Genomic DNA, 18,410 nt, shown 5'->3' with positions numbered 1-18,410 from the left:
TAGAAATTTTAGTCCAGTTTTTTTTTTCTGTTTGTTTTTTTTAATTTTTTTTTCCTTAACTTAGTTTGGTTTGATATACTGTTTATAAATTTTCTTATTGTTTTGGGGATTTTTTTTATTTCTTTTATATTTTATAATAAATCTTTTTCTTTCCTTTCCTTTATATTATATTCATTCACTAAGAGATAGTTGGATCTACAGATTTTTTTATATACTTTATTGTTTTTTATGATTATCCGTGCCATGATTGTTCTCCCGATCTCTTTGTAGTACATGTACAAACATTGACGTTATATATTAATCTGTATTAATTTGAAAACTAATAAAAAGATTGAAAAAGAAAGAAAAGCTCTCTTCATACAGACGTCACATGATCCAACCTAATATCTTTGCTCGCTAATGCATTAATCTCTTTAACCAGAAATGAACCCTACCTCATTTTCCTTTTTGCCTCTCCTTTCTGAGTATTGAATACTCCTCGATGCTCAGTTCCCATCTTCAATCCGTCTGAAGCCATGCCTCTGTAATCCCAATTTTATCACACCCATTTCCATCTATTTGTGTGATTAATTCATCCACTTTATTGGGAATGCTCCATGTGTGAAGACAAAACCTTTTATCTTGTCTTTTTCACATTCATAGAACCCTTAGTATTATCTTCCACTGTGGCCTTGTTTTATTGCCCTTGATTTGTCTGCCTTCTGTTTTTGCTTTTTTCCTTGCTGCCTTCTGTTTTTGTCCTTGTTTCCCTTTGCTCTGTCTCCCTGCATAGATCCCTGTCTCCCTGCATAGATTCCCATCCCCCTGCCATTTTAATTTAAACCCTCCCTACCAGCAGCAAACACTGCTGGTCCTGTAGCCTGTCCGGCTTGTACTGGTCCCACATCTTCTAGCACTGGTTCATTTCCCAGGAATTCAAAACCCTCTCCTTTACACCATTCCACTAGCCATATATTAATCTGCTTTGTATTACTCTTTAAGGTTCATGAAATAATTAAACATAAAATCTGGTATCTTTCTAAATTCCTGAAATTGTGTTGAAATATAAATAGAAGATATAGTGAAGGTTCAGATAATCCTGAGAAACAAAACAAGGAAGTCATGTAGAATAGATAATCTAATGAATATTAACATCATTTTTCAAAACTTCCCATCTTTATATTTCACAGTGTTGTGAATCTTTGGGATCCTCCACCTCAGAAGGGTGGAAATGTTCTGCTATTGAATCTATTCTAGATTATAAGGAACTTAATGATAATGAGGATTGAGTGGGAATTGATGGCAGGGATCAAACATGAAAAAACGACGAGGTCATTCAGGTAAATTTAAGGAGTCATGAAAGGGGTTAAAAGCAAGATCTAAAAGGTAGTAATCTTCAGACTATTCCCTGTCCCAGATGCCAATGAGTATGGAAATAGACAGATGACAGAGATAAATGTATGGCTGGAGTGCAGGAGGGAGGGCTTTTCTAGCTTGGAATGGTGTATGCATTTTTTTCCATAGCTAAGAAAGTAATAGAATGTTTGTAGACTGAACCAGGCAAAGGGAGAGTTCACAAAGGCTGTGATAGGTTTATAGTCCATGTATGTAAACACAAGAAGTGTATTGCACAAGGTTGGTGAGCTGCAGGAGCGATTAGTTGCATGTGGCTACAGTGTTGCTGTATTAATAGGGACCTGGCCTCAGGTAAGGCTGGAAGGGGTTCTAAATATTCCAGGCTACTGTATATTCAGGTAAAATAGGGCAGGAAAGAAAGGAGGGAAGTGACACAATTAATTAAGGAGAATACTGCAGTGCTGGAGAAAGAGAGGATGTCCTGGGGTGAACAAGGACAGGTACTAACTGTTTAGTTGTAAGAAAGAACAGAGGTGCAATTACATTACCGGGACTATTTTATAGATTGATGACTAGCAGAAATATTACGGCAAAGCGACACAGGGAATTTGCAGAGATCGAAAAAGTCGAAGAGTAGTGATAAAGAGAGACTTCAGCCATCAAAATCTAGACTAGTTTTAGCAATTACATAATGGGCAAAGAGGGAAAGGAGCTTCTCGAATGTGTTCAGGATAATTTTCTTGATCAGTATGCTTCTGGCTTAACAAGGAAGTCATCTTTACAGGACGGGGTCCTTGTAATGAGCCAGACTAAGTGGACAAAGAGTCAGTGAGGTAATATCTAGGAAATAGCAACCATGATATCGTTAGGTCTTAAATAGCTGTGGAAAAGGACTTATACCATTCCAAGATAAAAAAAACAATTATTTGGAGAAGGGTCAGTTTCACTGAGATGAGAATGGATATGGTTCAGGTATATCGGCATTGAAGCTTGGCAAGCAATACTAAAATAGAACAATGGGAGGTCACAGTTCAGTTATAGTCCAAGCACATTCCCATGAGGCAGAAGAATTAAAGCAAGAGCTCCATGGATCAGCAAAAAGATAGTGAAATAGAGCAAAAAAAAGTTTATAACTGATTATAGGAAATTCAGACAGTAAGTAAAACGGGCTGTTTGAGAGCATGAGAAAACAACTGCTGCAATCTTGAAAATATCACAGACTCATAAAAGTTATGCAGCATGGAAATGGGCCCTTCAGCCCATTTCATCCATGCAGACCAAGGTGCCTTCCTGCGCTAGTCCCATTTGACTGCATTTGGCCCTTATCCCACTCAACCTTTCCTATCCATGAACCTGTGCAAATGTCTATCAAATGTAGTTGTACCTTCACCTACCACGTTCTCTGGTAGCTCATTCCAATATCCATCACCTGCTGTGTGAAAAACTTCCACATTTAACTCTTTCCCCTCTCACTTAAAGCCTATGCCCTTCCGTTTTAGACTCCTCTAATGTGGGGATAAAGGTCATGGAAGCTCGGAAATTTGGGAAAGAGAACAGTGAAACATATCAACGTTATGAAAGAGGAGGTGCTGGTGGTGTTCAGGCACATCAAGGTGGATAAATCCCCAGGGCCTGACCAAGTGTACCCTAGGATGTTGTGGGAAGCAAGGGAAGAAATTGCAGGAGCCCTTGCATCATCTTTAGCCATGGGTGAGATATTAAAAGACTGGGGGGGGGGGGGGGCCAGGCAAACATTGTGCCTTTATTTAAAAACGGGCTGCAAAGACAAATGAGGGAACTACAGGCTGGTGAGCTTAACCTCAGTAGTGGGAAATTTACTGGAAAGGATTCTGAGGGACAGGATCTGCCAGCATTTGGAAAGACAAAGACTGATAGGGATAGTCAGTATGGCTTTGTGCATGGGAAATCGTGTCCTACAAATTTAATTGAGTTTTTTTTTGAAGAGGTGACCAAAAGGATTGACGGGAAGAGTGGTAGATATTATCTACATGAACTCTCACAAGGCCTTTGACAAGGTCTTACGAGATAGGCTGGTCCAAAAGGTTACACCAAATGAGATCCAGGGTGAGCTAGCCATATGGATACAAAATTGGCTTGGTGGAAGGAGTCAGACAGTAGCAGTGGAAGATTGTTTTACAGACTGGAGGCCTGTGACCAGCAGCGTGCCACAGGGATCAGTGCTGGGTCCTCAGTTGATTTAACAATTTGGGTGAGAATGTAGTTGGCATGGTTAGTAAGTTTGTGGATGACACCAAAATTGGTGGTATAGTGGACAGTAAAGAGAGTTATCTAAGATTATAATGGGATCTAGATCAACTGGGGAAGTGTGCCAAAGAATGGTAGATAGAATTTAACTTGGACAAATACAAATATTGCATTTTGATAAGTTAAACCAGGGCAGGACTTACATAGTAAATGGTGGGTCCCTGGAGAGTGTTGTAGAACAGGGAGACCTAGGGGTACAGGTCCCTGATAATGGAGGCACGGGGAGACAGCATATTGAAAGAAGGCATTTGGAATTTTTGCCTTCATCTGTCAGTGCATTGAGTACAGGAGTTGGAATGTCATGACACAACTGTACAAGTCATTGGTGAGACCACACTTGGAGTATTGTGTGCAGTTCTGGTCGCTCAGCTATAAGAAGGATATCATTAAGGTGGAAAGGGTGTAGAAAAGATTTACAAGAATGTTACTGGGACTGGAGGGCTTGAATTATAAGGAGAGGCTGGATAGCTTTTTTCCCTGGAGCATAGAAAGCTGAGGGGTGATCTTACAGATCATTGGGCAAATGGCCACAGTTTTTTTTCCCAGAGTAGGAGAGTCTAAAACTAGAGGGCATAGGTTTAAAGTGAGAGGGGAAAGATTTGAAGGGGACCTGAGGGGCAAGTTTTTCCACACAGAAGGTGGTGGGTACATGGAACAAGCTGCCAAAGGAAGCTGTAGAGGCAGGTACAATTACAATGTTTAAAAGACATGGATACAAAAGGTTTAAAGGGATAAACGGCAAATGGAGGCAAATGGCAATAACTCAGGTAGACAACTTGGTCAGCATGGATGAGTTGGGCCGCAGGGCCTGTTTCCACTCTATATAACTTTATGACTCATTTATTTGAGATTGCTGAGCTGCAAGATGCCCACAGGCAGCTTGCTGGTAAAATTGTTTGGAATTTCAGGTTGCTGTGTCACTGACACCTCAGTGCTTAGAAATGAGGACAAACAAAACGTGTCAATCAGGCATAAGAATTGATGGAGGAATATAATCTAAGTAGGAGAGTCTGACGAAAAGATTTTAGGCATAGAACTTTTGGCAAACTGGTAGGTTGCGGTTGTGCTGCCCTAACAACAGTTTCAGTCATGGGCCCGTCACTGCCTATTTCAGAAGCACTTGAACCTCAGGTACGCCAATTGGGAGCAAGGCCAGATTGCTGGGGGAGGGAGAACCCTGGGCTAAGAACCGGAGCAGGATGTCAGGTGAGCGGGCGAAGTAAATGGCTGGAGAAAGTGGGGTTGGGGGACTGGCAGGTGATGGAGAAAGATCTGCAAGAAATTTTAGGGATGGAAAGGAATTCTGCCAGAAAGACCAGGACCATGAGGGAGAGGGGGGTGTGGAGATTTGGGTCTCCATCATGGTCTTGTCTTTAGGAGGTGAGGAGCAACATTGGAGGAGGTGGGGGCCAATGGGTCAAAGGCAAGTATTGAACTTAATTTACCAAGATCTGAACTCATTGTTGCATTGTTCAAAACTAGTTATCCCAGGACTGCCAAATGATAGTTGTTCCTGAGAAAATGTCATCTGATTTTCCCCACAATGCTCCAAAGGATTTAGGGGCTTGGTGTGTGAGTGGGTGGGCTGGTGTCAGTGATCAGTGGCGGAGGATGTTGGGTCAGGTAATTAGTCTATCGGGATTGGTTGCATATAGTGATTAATCGAGGAAGGCTCAGGTGAGTTGGAATAGTGGGTGTCAGTGTCATGGGAAGTATGGTGAAGAATCCTTGGGGTGGCTAGTAAGTAAATAATTTGGAAGGTACATACTGCCTTTAAGTCTCACACATACAGAACAAGCAGCAGTATAGAAATCTGATTGGCTTGCAAGTCACCAGTGACAATGATGCATGGGTTTCAACCTGTCCCAAATTTTTTTCTGACAGTGCTCTAAGTAGGTCATATCGGCGTGGAAACACTGTCTAGCTGCAAGCATCGAAGTATGGGACATACTTGAGGCAGGATGCTGATGCCTCTTCATTTCCTACTGCATCCTGAACTCAGCACTAAGCCCAGACATGCTTTCTGACTGTATAGAGCTCAAGGGCTGAAATATTTTATACCTGGCCCTCAGCTTTATGCAAGCCATGGTTGGTGAATCCAACGAAGCCCATTCATTTGAATGGGTTCGCTGACCTTAATTAGAAATAAATGTGAAGCAAAGTAATTTGTTTGTTTTTCCTATGTTTTGTGTTCTTGTATAATGCAAAATTTTTGGTGATTAATTGTTTAACATATGTCCATAATAATGTGAATTATATAAAGTCTTTGCCTCAATTGTCAAAGTTTTTCAATGAGGTATAATCAAGAAGATAGGTAAGGCCAGGGCGGTGGATATTGTCTATATGGCCGTTAGCAAGGCCTATGACAAGGTCCTGCATGGAAGGCTAGTCTGGAAGGTTATATCACATTGGATCTAGGGAGAGCTAGCTAACCAGATTCAGAATTTGTTTGGTAGGAAAGAGAGGGAGATTGTGGAAGGTTATTTCTTGGACCGTGACTGGTAGTGTGCCACAGAGATTAGTGGTGCGTTTGTTATTTATATAGATGATTTGGATGAGAATGTACAAGGCAGGGTTAATAAGTCTACATATTATACTAAAATAGGTGACATTAGACATTGAGGAAAATTATCAAATATTAGAGAGGGATCTTGATCAGCTAGGTAACTGGGCCAAGGAATAGCAAATGGCATTCAAACCAGATAAGTGTGAGGTATTGCATTTTGGGAAGTTAAACAAGGGCAGGACATACACAGTGAATGACAGGGCCATGGGGAGTATTGTAGAACAGAGAGACCTAGAAGTACAAGTACATAGTTCCCTGAAAGGGGTATCACTGGTAGCCAGGGTGGTGAAGAAGGTGTTTGGCATGCTGGCCTTCATTAGTCAGGGCATTGAGTATAGGAGTTGAGATATTATTTTGCAGTTGTACACGTTAGTGAGGTGAGCACCTTGGTCAGAATGGACGATTTGGGCCAGAGTCCGTTTCCATCCTGTATTACTCTATGATTCTAATTCCTGCCTATGTGATGTTAATTTAGAATATGCACACATTTCTTACAGAAAGATGCTGCTTGCTTCACAGGTATATCTATCTAGTCTCATTTGGTATTTTTAATCAATTTTCATGGAATATTTCATACTGTTTATGAACTTCTGTCCACCACAAGTTGGCAGAAAACCCCAATCGAGTATGTTAATATTTACATTGCACAGAAGTCCATATGCTAATTGTTACTTCCCACCCTTCCTCCCATGACCTTCTACTCTCTTCTGCCTTGTGTATATAGCAACCCACACCTCCAGCCCCCACCTTCACCCTTTACACACCCAAAAGAAAGAGCCAGCCATGCAGTGACAGACTGGAGTTAGCTAAAGGTCTCACTGGACAGGGTTAACAGCAAACTTCACTGAAAGATACAAGTGAACCCAGTGGGATTTTACAAGAAAATAGCAATTTTGTTGGCATATTTATTGCTGATAACCAATAAATTGCTAGATTCATTGAATTCCATTTCAGAATTAGACAATGTAGGATTTTAATTAGATGTGAAAGAACTTATGGAAACTGAGCTGAGGAATTTTCCCACTATCCTGGCGAAAATGCTTTTACCAGTAGTACAAAAATAACTTATCTGATCAGTTATTTTGTTGTGTTGTTAGCCCTTGCTTTGGGCAAATTGGCTGCTGTGTTTCTCTATGTCACCATAAATCAGGGCAGCCAGTGAGGTGATTGTGAGGAGGGGTGGGGGTCAGGGGTGTGGCAGAGAGGAAGGGGAGAGTTGTTTTAAATATCCAGATTCTTTCTTTCCAACAACTTAAACCATCCTGTGTGGCAGACAAGTATAATCTATGAGTGAGACTGCAGTCACTGTCTCAGCGATGTGGTTGTTGACAGGCCTTCTTGCATTTTGTGTCACTGATGTGAATATTTAACCTTTGGCTTTCATCATGCTGAAATGGGGCAGGCGTCCGTACCAGTTAATCCTGTGAATGAATAATCCTATAAGTTGTTTTCTTGCCTAGTAAGGTGGAGAAATTAATTAAATGAAAATAAAATGAGTATTTTGCTACATATTTTGATTTTTGAGGAGAAGTGATTTACATAAATGTCAGGTTTGGCTCAGTGTGTAGCAGTCTGCTGTTTACATCCATTCCAGAGACCTATGTGCAAAACTCTATCCTGATGCTATTGTCTTGAACCAAGGAAGCTAAACCAAAGTCTCATCTGTTCTTTTAGGTGAGCATCAAAAATTCAATGGTACTATTTGGAAGAAAAGATGGAGAGTTATCTCTAGTGTTCTGACTAATGTTTATCCCTCAGTTAAAATTTCTGAAAAATAAGATATCATCTGATTATTATCACATCGGTATTTGTGGGAGTTTGGTGTGCATAAATTGGCCACCATAACATGAGAACACAGACTACATTTCAGAAATACTTCATTGGCTGTAAAATGCTTTGAACATTCCTAAAGGATTATGACATTTTTATGAAGGCAATTTTTCTTTCTTCTTGACATCTGGGTAGGTTTATTTCTGTAATAATAGTTAATGAGGTTTATTGGACACCATGCAGAACCTTAAAAAAACAGTTGTTCTGGGATGTTTCTGAATTACAAGGAGCTTAAATGCATAAGATATAAAGATCATTGTTAAAAACAAGCTGAACAGAACAATGCAGAAGTATAACCTTTCAATAGAATGACCTTCATTGCAGATGTTCGCAGAAGAACAATTTACGAATACCACCGAGTTGAACTTCAGATGTCAAAGGTCACTAACATGTCTGCAATTGAAATGATTCCACTTGCCAGTAAGTATTAATTTATCAGTCGTGTTTTGCATAAATTTGATTAGTTGTGCTGTGAAAACTTCCATACTCCAATCATCATGGGATCAAAAAGCACAAACCTGTATGTAGCAAGTCAGGCTTTTTCCTGTGCTTGGGATGTGCATTATGGTGGAAAGGTTCATTTATTACACATCTGTTGGTAGGCCAGGAAGGCAGGGGTGGCCCTTATCCTTGGACTGCTTCAATTCCTCTCTCAAAAGCATTCACACACTGGAAATAAGTGGGGAGTTTGGGGATTTTGACCCAGTGATGCCCAGATCAGTTGGTGTTCTTATTTATTCTTTCATTTTTCAGGATCTGGGCATCACTGGCGAGGCCAGTATTTATTGCCCATCGTTAATTGAGTAAGTGTTGATGAGTCACCCACAGCAGAGTGGCTTGCCAGCTCATTAAGAGCCAAACACTTGCACTGACTGAAATCCAAGTAAGGATGCCAGATTTCCTCCTCCGAAGGACCTTAGTGAACCAGATAGGTTTTCACAATAGTAGTTTTATAGTCAGTATTACTAAGAGCAATTGTTGTTGTTATTTCAAATTTGAGATTAATCTGAATTGAAATTCTGCATCTGCCATGGTGGGATTTGAACTCAGGTGTTTGGATTGTTAGTGCAGGCCTCTGGATTACTAGTCTAGTAATTTAAATGCTGTGCCACCACAATACCCATGTTCACACCTAGTTGGAGTGTGATGTAGATTTTACTGTGCTTTTCCTAACCTTATTTTCTTGGCGATGGAGACTGTGGGTCAGGGAGGTATAGTGAAATAAGACTGGGGAATTGCCGCAATATATCCTGTGGAGAACATATACTGTAACCACTGTGCACCGGTGGTCATTGCCAAGCACATACTCAGAAAGAATAATTCTTCCATTTGTCAGCCCATTGGATGCTGTCGGGGTCTTGCTCAAAGCCAGTGCCAATCACTTCATATTCAAAAGAATTGTGACTAGACCTGAATGATGCAAAAACATTGGTGGATGGTCCCAGTCCTGACTTCATGATAATGAAGCCATTAAAAGATAGTTGAACCAAAGGGGATGTCCTAAGCAACTCCTGCAGTAACTTAGAGACAGAGACTGCAGATGCTGTAATCTGCAGCAAGTAACAAACTACTGGAGGAAGTCAGAAGGTCAGGCAGTATCTGTGGATACGGAGAGCCCTGATGCAGGGTCTTGACCCGAATTGTTGACCTGCCTCTTCAAATGCTGCCTGATCCTCTGTGCTCTCCAACGGTTTGTTTTTTCGCTCCTGCAGCAACTTACTTGAGCTGAAATGATTGACCATGCACAACCTCTGCCCAGAAATTCAATTGCTTTTTTTTTCCCAACATCATGAGATTAAAAATTGATTTTTTTTTCCCTAGAGCGAAGGGGAATAAAAATTATTTTTGGGCAGTTTTGTGTCACTGTGAAACATCAGCTGGGCACTTCCATACAAAAGTCATCTTTGCACCCTTGACTCAACGTTTGCATCAAGGATGCATAGGATGACACGGTTCCATGCCGTGTTTATTTTAGAATGTATAAGGAGAACAAGGACCGCATTGTCTTAGGAGCAATCATCATTGGGTGCTCCCATACAATTCGTGGTCCCGTTCAGTGCTGGAGTGGCTCCCCTATAAAGTAAGTCCCGCATTTACCTTGCACTCTGCAGATCCCTTCAGCACTGCAATATCCCCTCATTCAGACCCTGACCACATCCCTATCTCCCAGCCCTGTAATACCCCGGCCCCATCAGCCCAAGACCCAGCCCCCAGTCTCTCACCCTCATCACTATCTATCTCTGCACAGCTTTCCCATGTCTCTCTTTCTATCGACCACCCATCACACAGCCCCAGGGTTCCCTCCACCACCCTATCTCCCTCACAACCCAGCCATTAGCTCTGATACACCCCTCCCCACTGACCATCCATCACACGGCTCAATATACCCCACAGCCTCCCAACCCATCCACTCATCACAGGGTTCTGATGCAACCCCTCCTCCACCAGAGGAAAATGTATAATTATGTTAAATATATGTTTAGATCATCGCCCCCCCCCAAATAATATATTCACGGTAATACAAGCCAAGTTTATACAATGTGACCTCATAACCTTACGACCTTACACACACTTACATTATGCTTAAATGATGAAACTTCTGAATTTCTCATTCCCAGATCTTTAAAGTGAATGCTGAGGGCAAAGCTCAAATGATGAACTGTGAGACTGCTCTGAACACATGTCGTTAAACTAGTTTAAAAGTTACCTTCACTGTTTCATGATCGTAATCCTGATCATTCATAACAGCAAATCTTTAATTTTGACCACCATGTTAGATTTTAATAATAATTTTAAGTTACAGTCTTTTTACATTCTTTTTGAGATATCGAATAATTGCTATGATTTTTTTTTGCATTTCCAGCTTGCCTCCAATTGAGAAGCTGCTTTGCCTGTGTCAATACACAGATTGGGTTCAACTGCACCTGGTGTGACAAGTTGCAAAGGTAAGCCTCAAAATGTCCAGAGAACACTGCAACAAGACGGTTATAATCCTTCAGCTAAATGGTGCTGAAGTTGAAGGAAAGGATAATCTATTGTGATCCTTAGCTTTTGATTCTCTTTATCAGTCCTTGTACAAATCAGTATTACAACTTGTCTTAGTTCTGTTTGACAATGTTCAGCAGTGAAGCTGCGTCTGCTGTTTATTAAACCAGATAGGAGCGCTACTTTGAAATGTTGAGTTAATATGGTTATCATGTATAGTATTTTAATATCATTTGAGTGATTTTGGTTTACTGAATTTACTTTACACGTTTACTTTACAGCAATCACTTGTATTTATATCAGACCTGTATCACTGTAAAATGTCTAAAACTACTACACATGAGTATATTTGGACCAAAATTGGAACAGCTAATGAAAGAGCAGGTGTGTTATATCATGGCAAGGCCATGGAGGTGTTTGAATGAGTGGATGGGAATTTTAAAATTGAAGTATTCATGGACCAGGAGCCATTCTCAGTGAGCATATGTGTCTTGAGTAAATGGATCCAGTTATATCTTAAACAGAGGTTTTGCGTTGAATGTTTTGTAAACAAATACAAGTCTTAAGAAAGACTACCTTTAATCAGCATCTGTCAAATCATTGTGCAGGCAGGACTTCCATTTTCTTGTGACTGCTCATCATAGTTACAATAAATGCTGAGCACTCATACTGACAACATTATAAAGCAAGTGAGCAACTGGACTAAACTTTGATTCCATCATTGATATACCATACAATAAAGATTAACTCTCATATCTAAGTGTAAATAAAAAAAAATAGCTTTTCAGACATAAAATTGTTTCTGGTGCTAAATACTATGACATAGATCTTACTACTGTGATGCACCAAGAAGCAGGAGCTACTGTTCCCTGTATCTGTCAACTATAGTTCCTGGGAAATCAACCCAGAATCTTAACTGTGCCTCTCTCCATTGATGCTGCCTGACCTATTGAGTATTTCCAGCACTTTATTTGTTACTATGTAGAAATCATGACCGTACAATAAATAGTTTCCATGCCTTCAGTAAGTAAATAAAACTGAAATGTTAACCTGAGAACATGATTTATGAAGGCAATGATTGTGTATATATATGTATAAATTTGGTTATTGCACTGAATCTCATTAAAGCATGCAAATAAGGATGTAGCTCTGTTAAAAAAACTGAAAACGCTGATAATACTTAACAACTCAGGTAGCATCTGATACAAGGTTATCAACCTGTAGCTTTATTTTCTCATCACATATGTTGTTTGATATGCTAAATATTTCCAGCATTTTCTGCTTTTATTTCAGATTTCCAGCATCTGCGGTATTTTACTTCTGGATATGCGTTATTTATTTTTTATATAGCACAGTCTTTAAAGTTAATCAAACCTTTGTCAAAATAACATACTTCCTTTAAACTAGGAACATGTGACTCATAAAATAGTAACACACGTCTACATAAATGACTACCTATTAATCACCTTCTAAATAGGTGGATGTATGACTAGATGAGTTGCTAACATTGTTCCCTTTGTAGATCGAACAAATACACCCTCAGGAAAGAAAGAGTAAGATATGCTATTTATCAGGACCTCTGATAGATTCATCTGATCACTGAAAACAGTAATGAGATGAGGAAGCACTCCACTGACTACAGCACACAACAATAGCATGAGGGTGTTGCCTCAGGCAAATGTGATGGATAATCAAAAAATGCAATATCTATTAATTTAATGTTAGGAGTGTGACTACATTTACATGCAGAAGTAACTCCTTGTTCAAAAATATTACATGACAGTAGAATCACAGAAAATTTACAACACAGAAGGAAGCCATTTAGTCCATCATGTCTGCGGTCACCAAAAGAAAGCTGACCAGTCTAATCCCACCTCCCACTTTGTCCGTGTGCCTGTAGGTTACAGCTCCTCACATACACATCAGAGTACTTTTTAAATGTGTTGAGGGGTTCTGTCTCCATTGCTTTCATGGAGCGTGTTCCAAACTTCCACCACCTAGAAAAGCATAGGCTGGATAGAAGCATATGGTCCTATTGAGAGTAGGGTAGATGGGAGAAAAAGACAACATGGACATGGTGGGCTGAATGGTCTGTTCCTTTGCTGTATGACTCTGTGACCTTCTGGGTGGAAAAGTTTTCTTCATCTCCCCTTGAATTCTTCTATTCCTGCTGGTTTTAGACCATAAATTAAATAGGTCTTTCCTATTCAGTCAGAATCAGATTTATTACCACTGACTTATATGTCGTGAAATGTGTTGTGTTGTGGCAGCAGTACAGCGCAAAGATATAAAATTATTATAAGTTACAAAATTAGTAAATAGTGCAAAAAAAAGAATAATGAGATAGTGTTCATGGGTTCATGGACTGTTCAGAAATCTGACGGTGGAGAGGAAGAAGCTGTTCCTGAATCATTGAGTGTGGGTCTTCAGGCTTTTGTACCTCCTCCCTGATGGTAGAACCAAGAAGAGGACATGTCCTGGATGGTGAGGATCCTTAGTGATGGATGCCACCTTCTTGAGGCACTGCCTCTTGAAGATGTCCTTGATGGTGGGGAGGGTTGTGCCCGTGATAGAGCTGGTTAAGTCTACAACCCTCTGCAGCCTCTTGTGAATCCTCTGCATTGGAGCCTCCATACCAGGTTGCAACGAAACCAGTCAGAATGTTCTCCACTGTACATTTTTTAAAAATTTGTAAGAGTCTTTGGTGACATTACTGAATCTCCTCAAATTCCTAATGAAGTAGAGCCACTGGCATGCCTTCTTTTTGACTACATTTATGTAGTCCACCTAAGCCCAGCATAATTTTATAAATCTTAATTAAATCTCCCCTCATCATCTGTCCAATTTTGTCCTCATAGCTCAAATTTCAAGTCTGAAAAAGCCACATAAATCTCCTCTGCACCCACCTCATTGCAATCACATCTTCCACTATTTGTAATGAGACCTGTACACATACACATGTTCTTATAATCCTCTATTTATCTATTCAGAAATCCCGAAGGTTTGGTATCCAGCTCACTCTCTTCCCTTTCACCAGGATCCCAGTTCCCATGCTTCCTTTCCACTCATTGGATTAAATTCCATTTGCTATTTTCTGTTCAAGTGAGCAAATCATCTGTATCTTCCTGTAGTCTAGAGCTTTCCTCCTCAATTGTACAACCAATATTTGCATTATCCACAAACTTCTTCATCATGCTGCCTACATTTAAGTAAATTGGGGCAGGCACGGTAGTGTAGCAGTTAGCGTAACGCTATTACAGCACCAGTGACCCAGGTTCAATTCCCACCGCTGTCTGAAAGGAGTTTGTATGTTCTTCCCGTGACTGCGTGGATTTCCTCCCACATTCCAAAGATGTACAAGTTAGGAAGTTGTGGGCATGCTATGTTGGAACTGGAAGCGTGGTGACACTTGTGGGCTGCCCCCAGAACATTCTATGCAAAGGTGCATTTCACTGTGTTTCAATGTACATGTGACTAATAAAGATCTTATCTAAATCATTAATACATATTGAAAAAACGCAAGGAACTGAGTACTGAGACCTGTGGAGTTATACTGACAACAGCCTTACATCACAAAAAGATTTGCCAACCTTTCACTGAGCAAAATTTGGATCCAATTTACCATTCTCCATTGGATCCCATAGTTTTTTCCTTGCCTTGCCTTGCCTTGCCTTGCCTTGCCTTGGAGGACCTTGTCAGAAACTTAATTTGATGATCTCCCTAACGTATCATTTCTCAGTTTATTGTAGTTTATTTTCAACCAGTGTTACCATTGTCCTTTTTTAGCCACCCATCTCACTTGAATACCCTGTAAAAGGAACATTAACCAGCAAGTCCTGCCAGTATTTGTTATACTTCAGTAATAGCTAAAACAGTATACTTTCATGTAATTGTCAGTACTTTTCACTAATCTTCCCTCTGCACTAAACCTTTGCATTTAGGTATATGTTGTGAAGGACAGCCAGATTTCTCTTTTTCTAAAAGCAATAACCTACAGACTCCTTTTTCACTAACCATTCTATGTAATGTGAAATTGTTTTCTATCATGGCATATTTTTACAAAGTCTTGCTCCTGACAGTATGCTTTGCTTGGTGGAAGTCAGATTCAGAGGGTGGTGCCTGGAAAATCTGGTTAAGTCTGCTTAATCGTATATGTGTGTTTCCTTAGAGGCCTTCTGAGGTCTGGCTCCTCATTAAGGGACTAACTTAATTGTACTCTTTCTTGCAAGTCTGAAAATGAGTCCCAGAATTATTATTTCTGAGACTGCCGTGCTTCCATTTACTGGATTTAGCAGGTTTCAGCCTTCTTAGGCCTATAGCTTGGAAGTTTTTTTTATATACAAAATAAACTTTATTCATAATAAAAGACAAACTATATACAATTACAAAACAGTGCAAACCTTTACATTCTTGAATAGATCATTCATTAGTGTTACCTTTTTATATAGAAAACAGCACCGATGCCACACGTGTGGCTCCCTGGAAGCTACCCGGTCCCGTATTTACAATATTTAGGGGCTTTCTCGCCTGTCCCCACCCCTCCCTCTCCAGTGGCAGAAGAACCCTAAACTGTAGTCCTTCCCCACCGAGCCTTTGCGTTGGCTGCGCCCAGCTTCAGTACGTCCCTCAGCACGTACTCCTGCAGCCTGGAATAGCATGGAAGTGGCTAAACAAGGGAACTGCAGCCCACCTACAATCCTTCAGCATTATCTGCCAAGTCAAGTGTAGAGAAAAGTCGATTCCTGTCACTGTAAGGTGAGGAGGGGAAGTTTACAAGGGATTTGTAAGGCAACTTCTTTACACAGAGAGTGGTAGGTACCTGGAACAAGCTGCTGGGGTGGCAAGGTGGGGGTGGAGGATAGTGGAAGCAGATAAGGTAATGATGTTCAAGCAGCTTTTAGACAGGCACATTAACATGCATGGAATGGAGGGATATGGATCATGTGCATGCAGATGGGACTAGTTTAATTTGGCATCATGTTTGACACAGACATTGTGGGCCGAAGGGCCTGTTCCTGTGCTGTTTTGTTCTTTATTCTATTTGTAGTTTATGGTTCTAATACTGGAAATCAAAGCTGCACCAAAAGATGCAAGGGGTTTTATTTTAATAATTTTGCACACAGTGCGGATTTTTCTGTCAAAAACTATTTCTGAAGCAGAATCTGTTCATTATAAGGGAAATAGATTGTTACTTGAAAACAAAATGTTAAGAAGGATGAGACCAAAGAAAAATGGAACTAGGTGAGGAGGCTCACAGCGTGTCAAACAGGCTGTTCTGCTCATCTGAAGACCAGTATACAGTAAATGAGCCAAATGAACAATCCTTGTATGATCAGAATGGATAGGACAAGTGCAGAGTGAATCTGTGGAAGACTTGCTTAGAATTGAAAACATGACAGAAAGCTACTAACAAATGCTGAGTTAGCAGGTGAGTGCAGAATAGAAGTGTGAGATCCATTAAATTATAAGGAAATTGAGTTTCAGATGTGAAAAACTGTTCTGGGATAGGTGGGAATGGCAGTTGATCTCACACCACAGAGAGAGTGTTAATGATCAAAGATCTGAAACCTTGATCATTTCTGGCAGCAACTGATGAGTGCATGCTGGGGAAAGCAGCTATTGTGCAGTTAATGTGATGTGTGACTAAACTCACATAATTTCCCAGCTACCATCAAGGGGAAATAAGGTTGTGTTTTCATTATTAATGTTGAAGAGGAAAAAGTTAAAAGGTTTTCTTTTTTCTATTGTGAAATAACTATAGGAAGGATGACGACCTTAATCTAACTTTTTCTAAATAGCTATTTCAGAAAATATTGTTTAATTTACCAGGGCAGCATAATGCTGAAAAACCAGAGAAGTAACAATGATAAGGACAGAGAAATAAATGTGATGCACGATTGCACTTGTTACATTATAGCAGGATAAGTAAAAACATAGTAATTGCCATTTCAGAGTTACTGGTGAGGAACAGTTTAATATTTGTGCCTGTCTTGTCTCTCGTTGCTATAAGTAACTTTTGTGAAAATGTTATGAAAGACCTGCTAGCTCCATCCAGAGGGAAATTAGATATTTTAATCAGTGCCTCTGTCTGTCAATGGGATAATGAGACACGTCTACTGGATCTCAACCTAACCTTCACATACAGTATTTTTAAAGTGTCAGTGCTTTAGGCAAGTAAATTATTGTGTTTATTCTAATGGTATTCATACTGTAATTTTTATGGCACTCTTTGTGACTTCTGCTATGGTGCACTGTCCTTTGTGCTGGATCTCACTAACCTTTAGTTCTTCACCTTCATCGATTCATCGTTGACTTCAAGATCAAACAAGGTGATAGCAATCTTTGCTACTTCCATTCCTAACTTCTGCACATAGACTTCACCTGCAATGTAACCAAAAGTTCCAAACTAAACCCATTCCTATATCTTACCTTTCTGCTGTTTCTTGGAATATTATTTGCAGGCACGAGATAAGCTTCCAAGTTTGCACCAGCGATGCTCAGCTTTGTTGAATTATGTTATGGGCCTATCTTTCTAGCAATAAGTGTTAGATTTATTGTTGGAGCATTGTCACTAAAATGGCTCAGAGAGGACATTGAAGGATGGACAATAAATGCTAGTCTTTCCAGTGACACCCTGATCCTGCATAATGAATAGGTAATAAACAAACTTCAAGGATTCAATATTTATGAAGAAGCACCACCTTCTCAGGATAACAAGAGATAAACAAGGAATATACTCTTGTCAGGATTGTCCACATCTATAGGACAACAAGAGCTATATTTGTGTCACCTTAACATGGGTGAGGTGAAAGCCATCCTATTCACCTTCCATCAGAAACCCTGCACCTTCAATCTCGATCCCATTCTGCTAGTGCACAATTATTGGTAGATTCTTTGATGATTATAGGTGATCTGCAAACACAAGATCCAGTTTACATCCAGTACAATCTACAGAATTGTATTACATGAAATCTGTTGTTAAGACCACTTCTACTGCCAGAACATCACTAATGTTTGACCCTAGCTGACCCTGTGGGCATTTAAAACTTCATCTGCACTTCAAAAGTTGATTATTCCAAAAGTTATCTCACTAATTTCACTGGCTGCACTTATCCTACACACATATCAATCTTGTCCTCAGCAACCTCCATCCTGCTGCCTGTGTGACTTGGGATTGAGTCAGAATCTTCATCCTTGTCTTCAAATCCTTTTCTGACCTCACTATACTCTTGTATAATTATAGTCCTCCTCCACCTCAAGCCAAACAACACCTTTCGCTCTTCCAGCCTGATGGATGATGCAACTCTACCTCCTGTTCACACTCTCACCCCCATATCTCCTCCAAACCCCATTCCAGTCACCTGAGAGTAAAGATTTTATCCATTATCTCGTTGAAAGTTCCTCTCTC

The 18,410-nt window shown here is 40.2% G+C and overlaps 1 protein-coding gene across 1 annotated transcript in view; it reads left to right on the top strand.

The window, feature by feature from the left end:
• The window catches only part of LOC127570634 (plexin domain-containing protein 2-like), a 348,836-nt gene that overhangs the window by 253,416 nt on the left and 77,010 nt on the right, over positions 1–18,410 (top strand). Inside the window, 2 exon segments of the mRNA XM_052016376.1 lie at positions 8,342–8,437; positions 10,881–10,962. Of these exon segments, the coding sequence (XP_051872336.1) occupies positions 8,342–8,437; positions 10,881–10,962 (178 nt within the window).

Source organism: Pristis pectinata, chromosome 5, assembly GCF_009764475.1.
Source record: "Pristis pectinata isolate sPriPec2 chromosome 5, sPriPec2.1.pri, whole genome shotgun sequence".
NCBI lineage: Eukaryota > Metazoa > Chordata > Chondrichthyes > Rhinopristiformes > Pristidae > Pristis > Pristis pectinata.
This window is presented reverse-complemented; position numbering and strand designations above follow the sequence as displayed.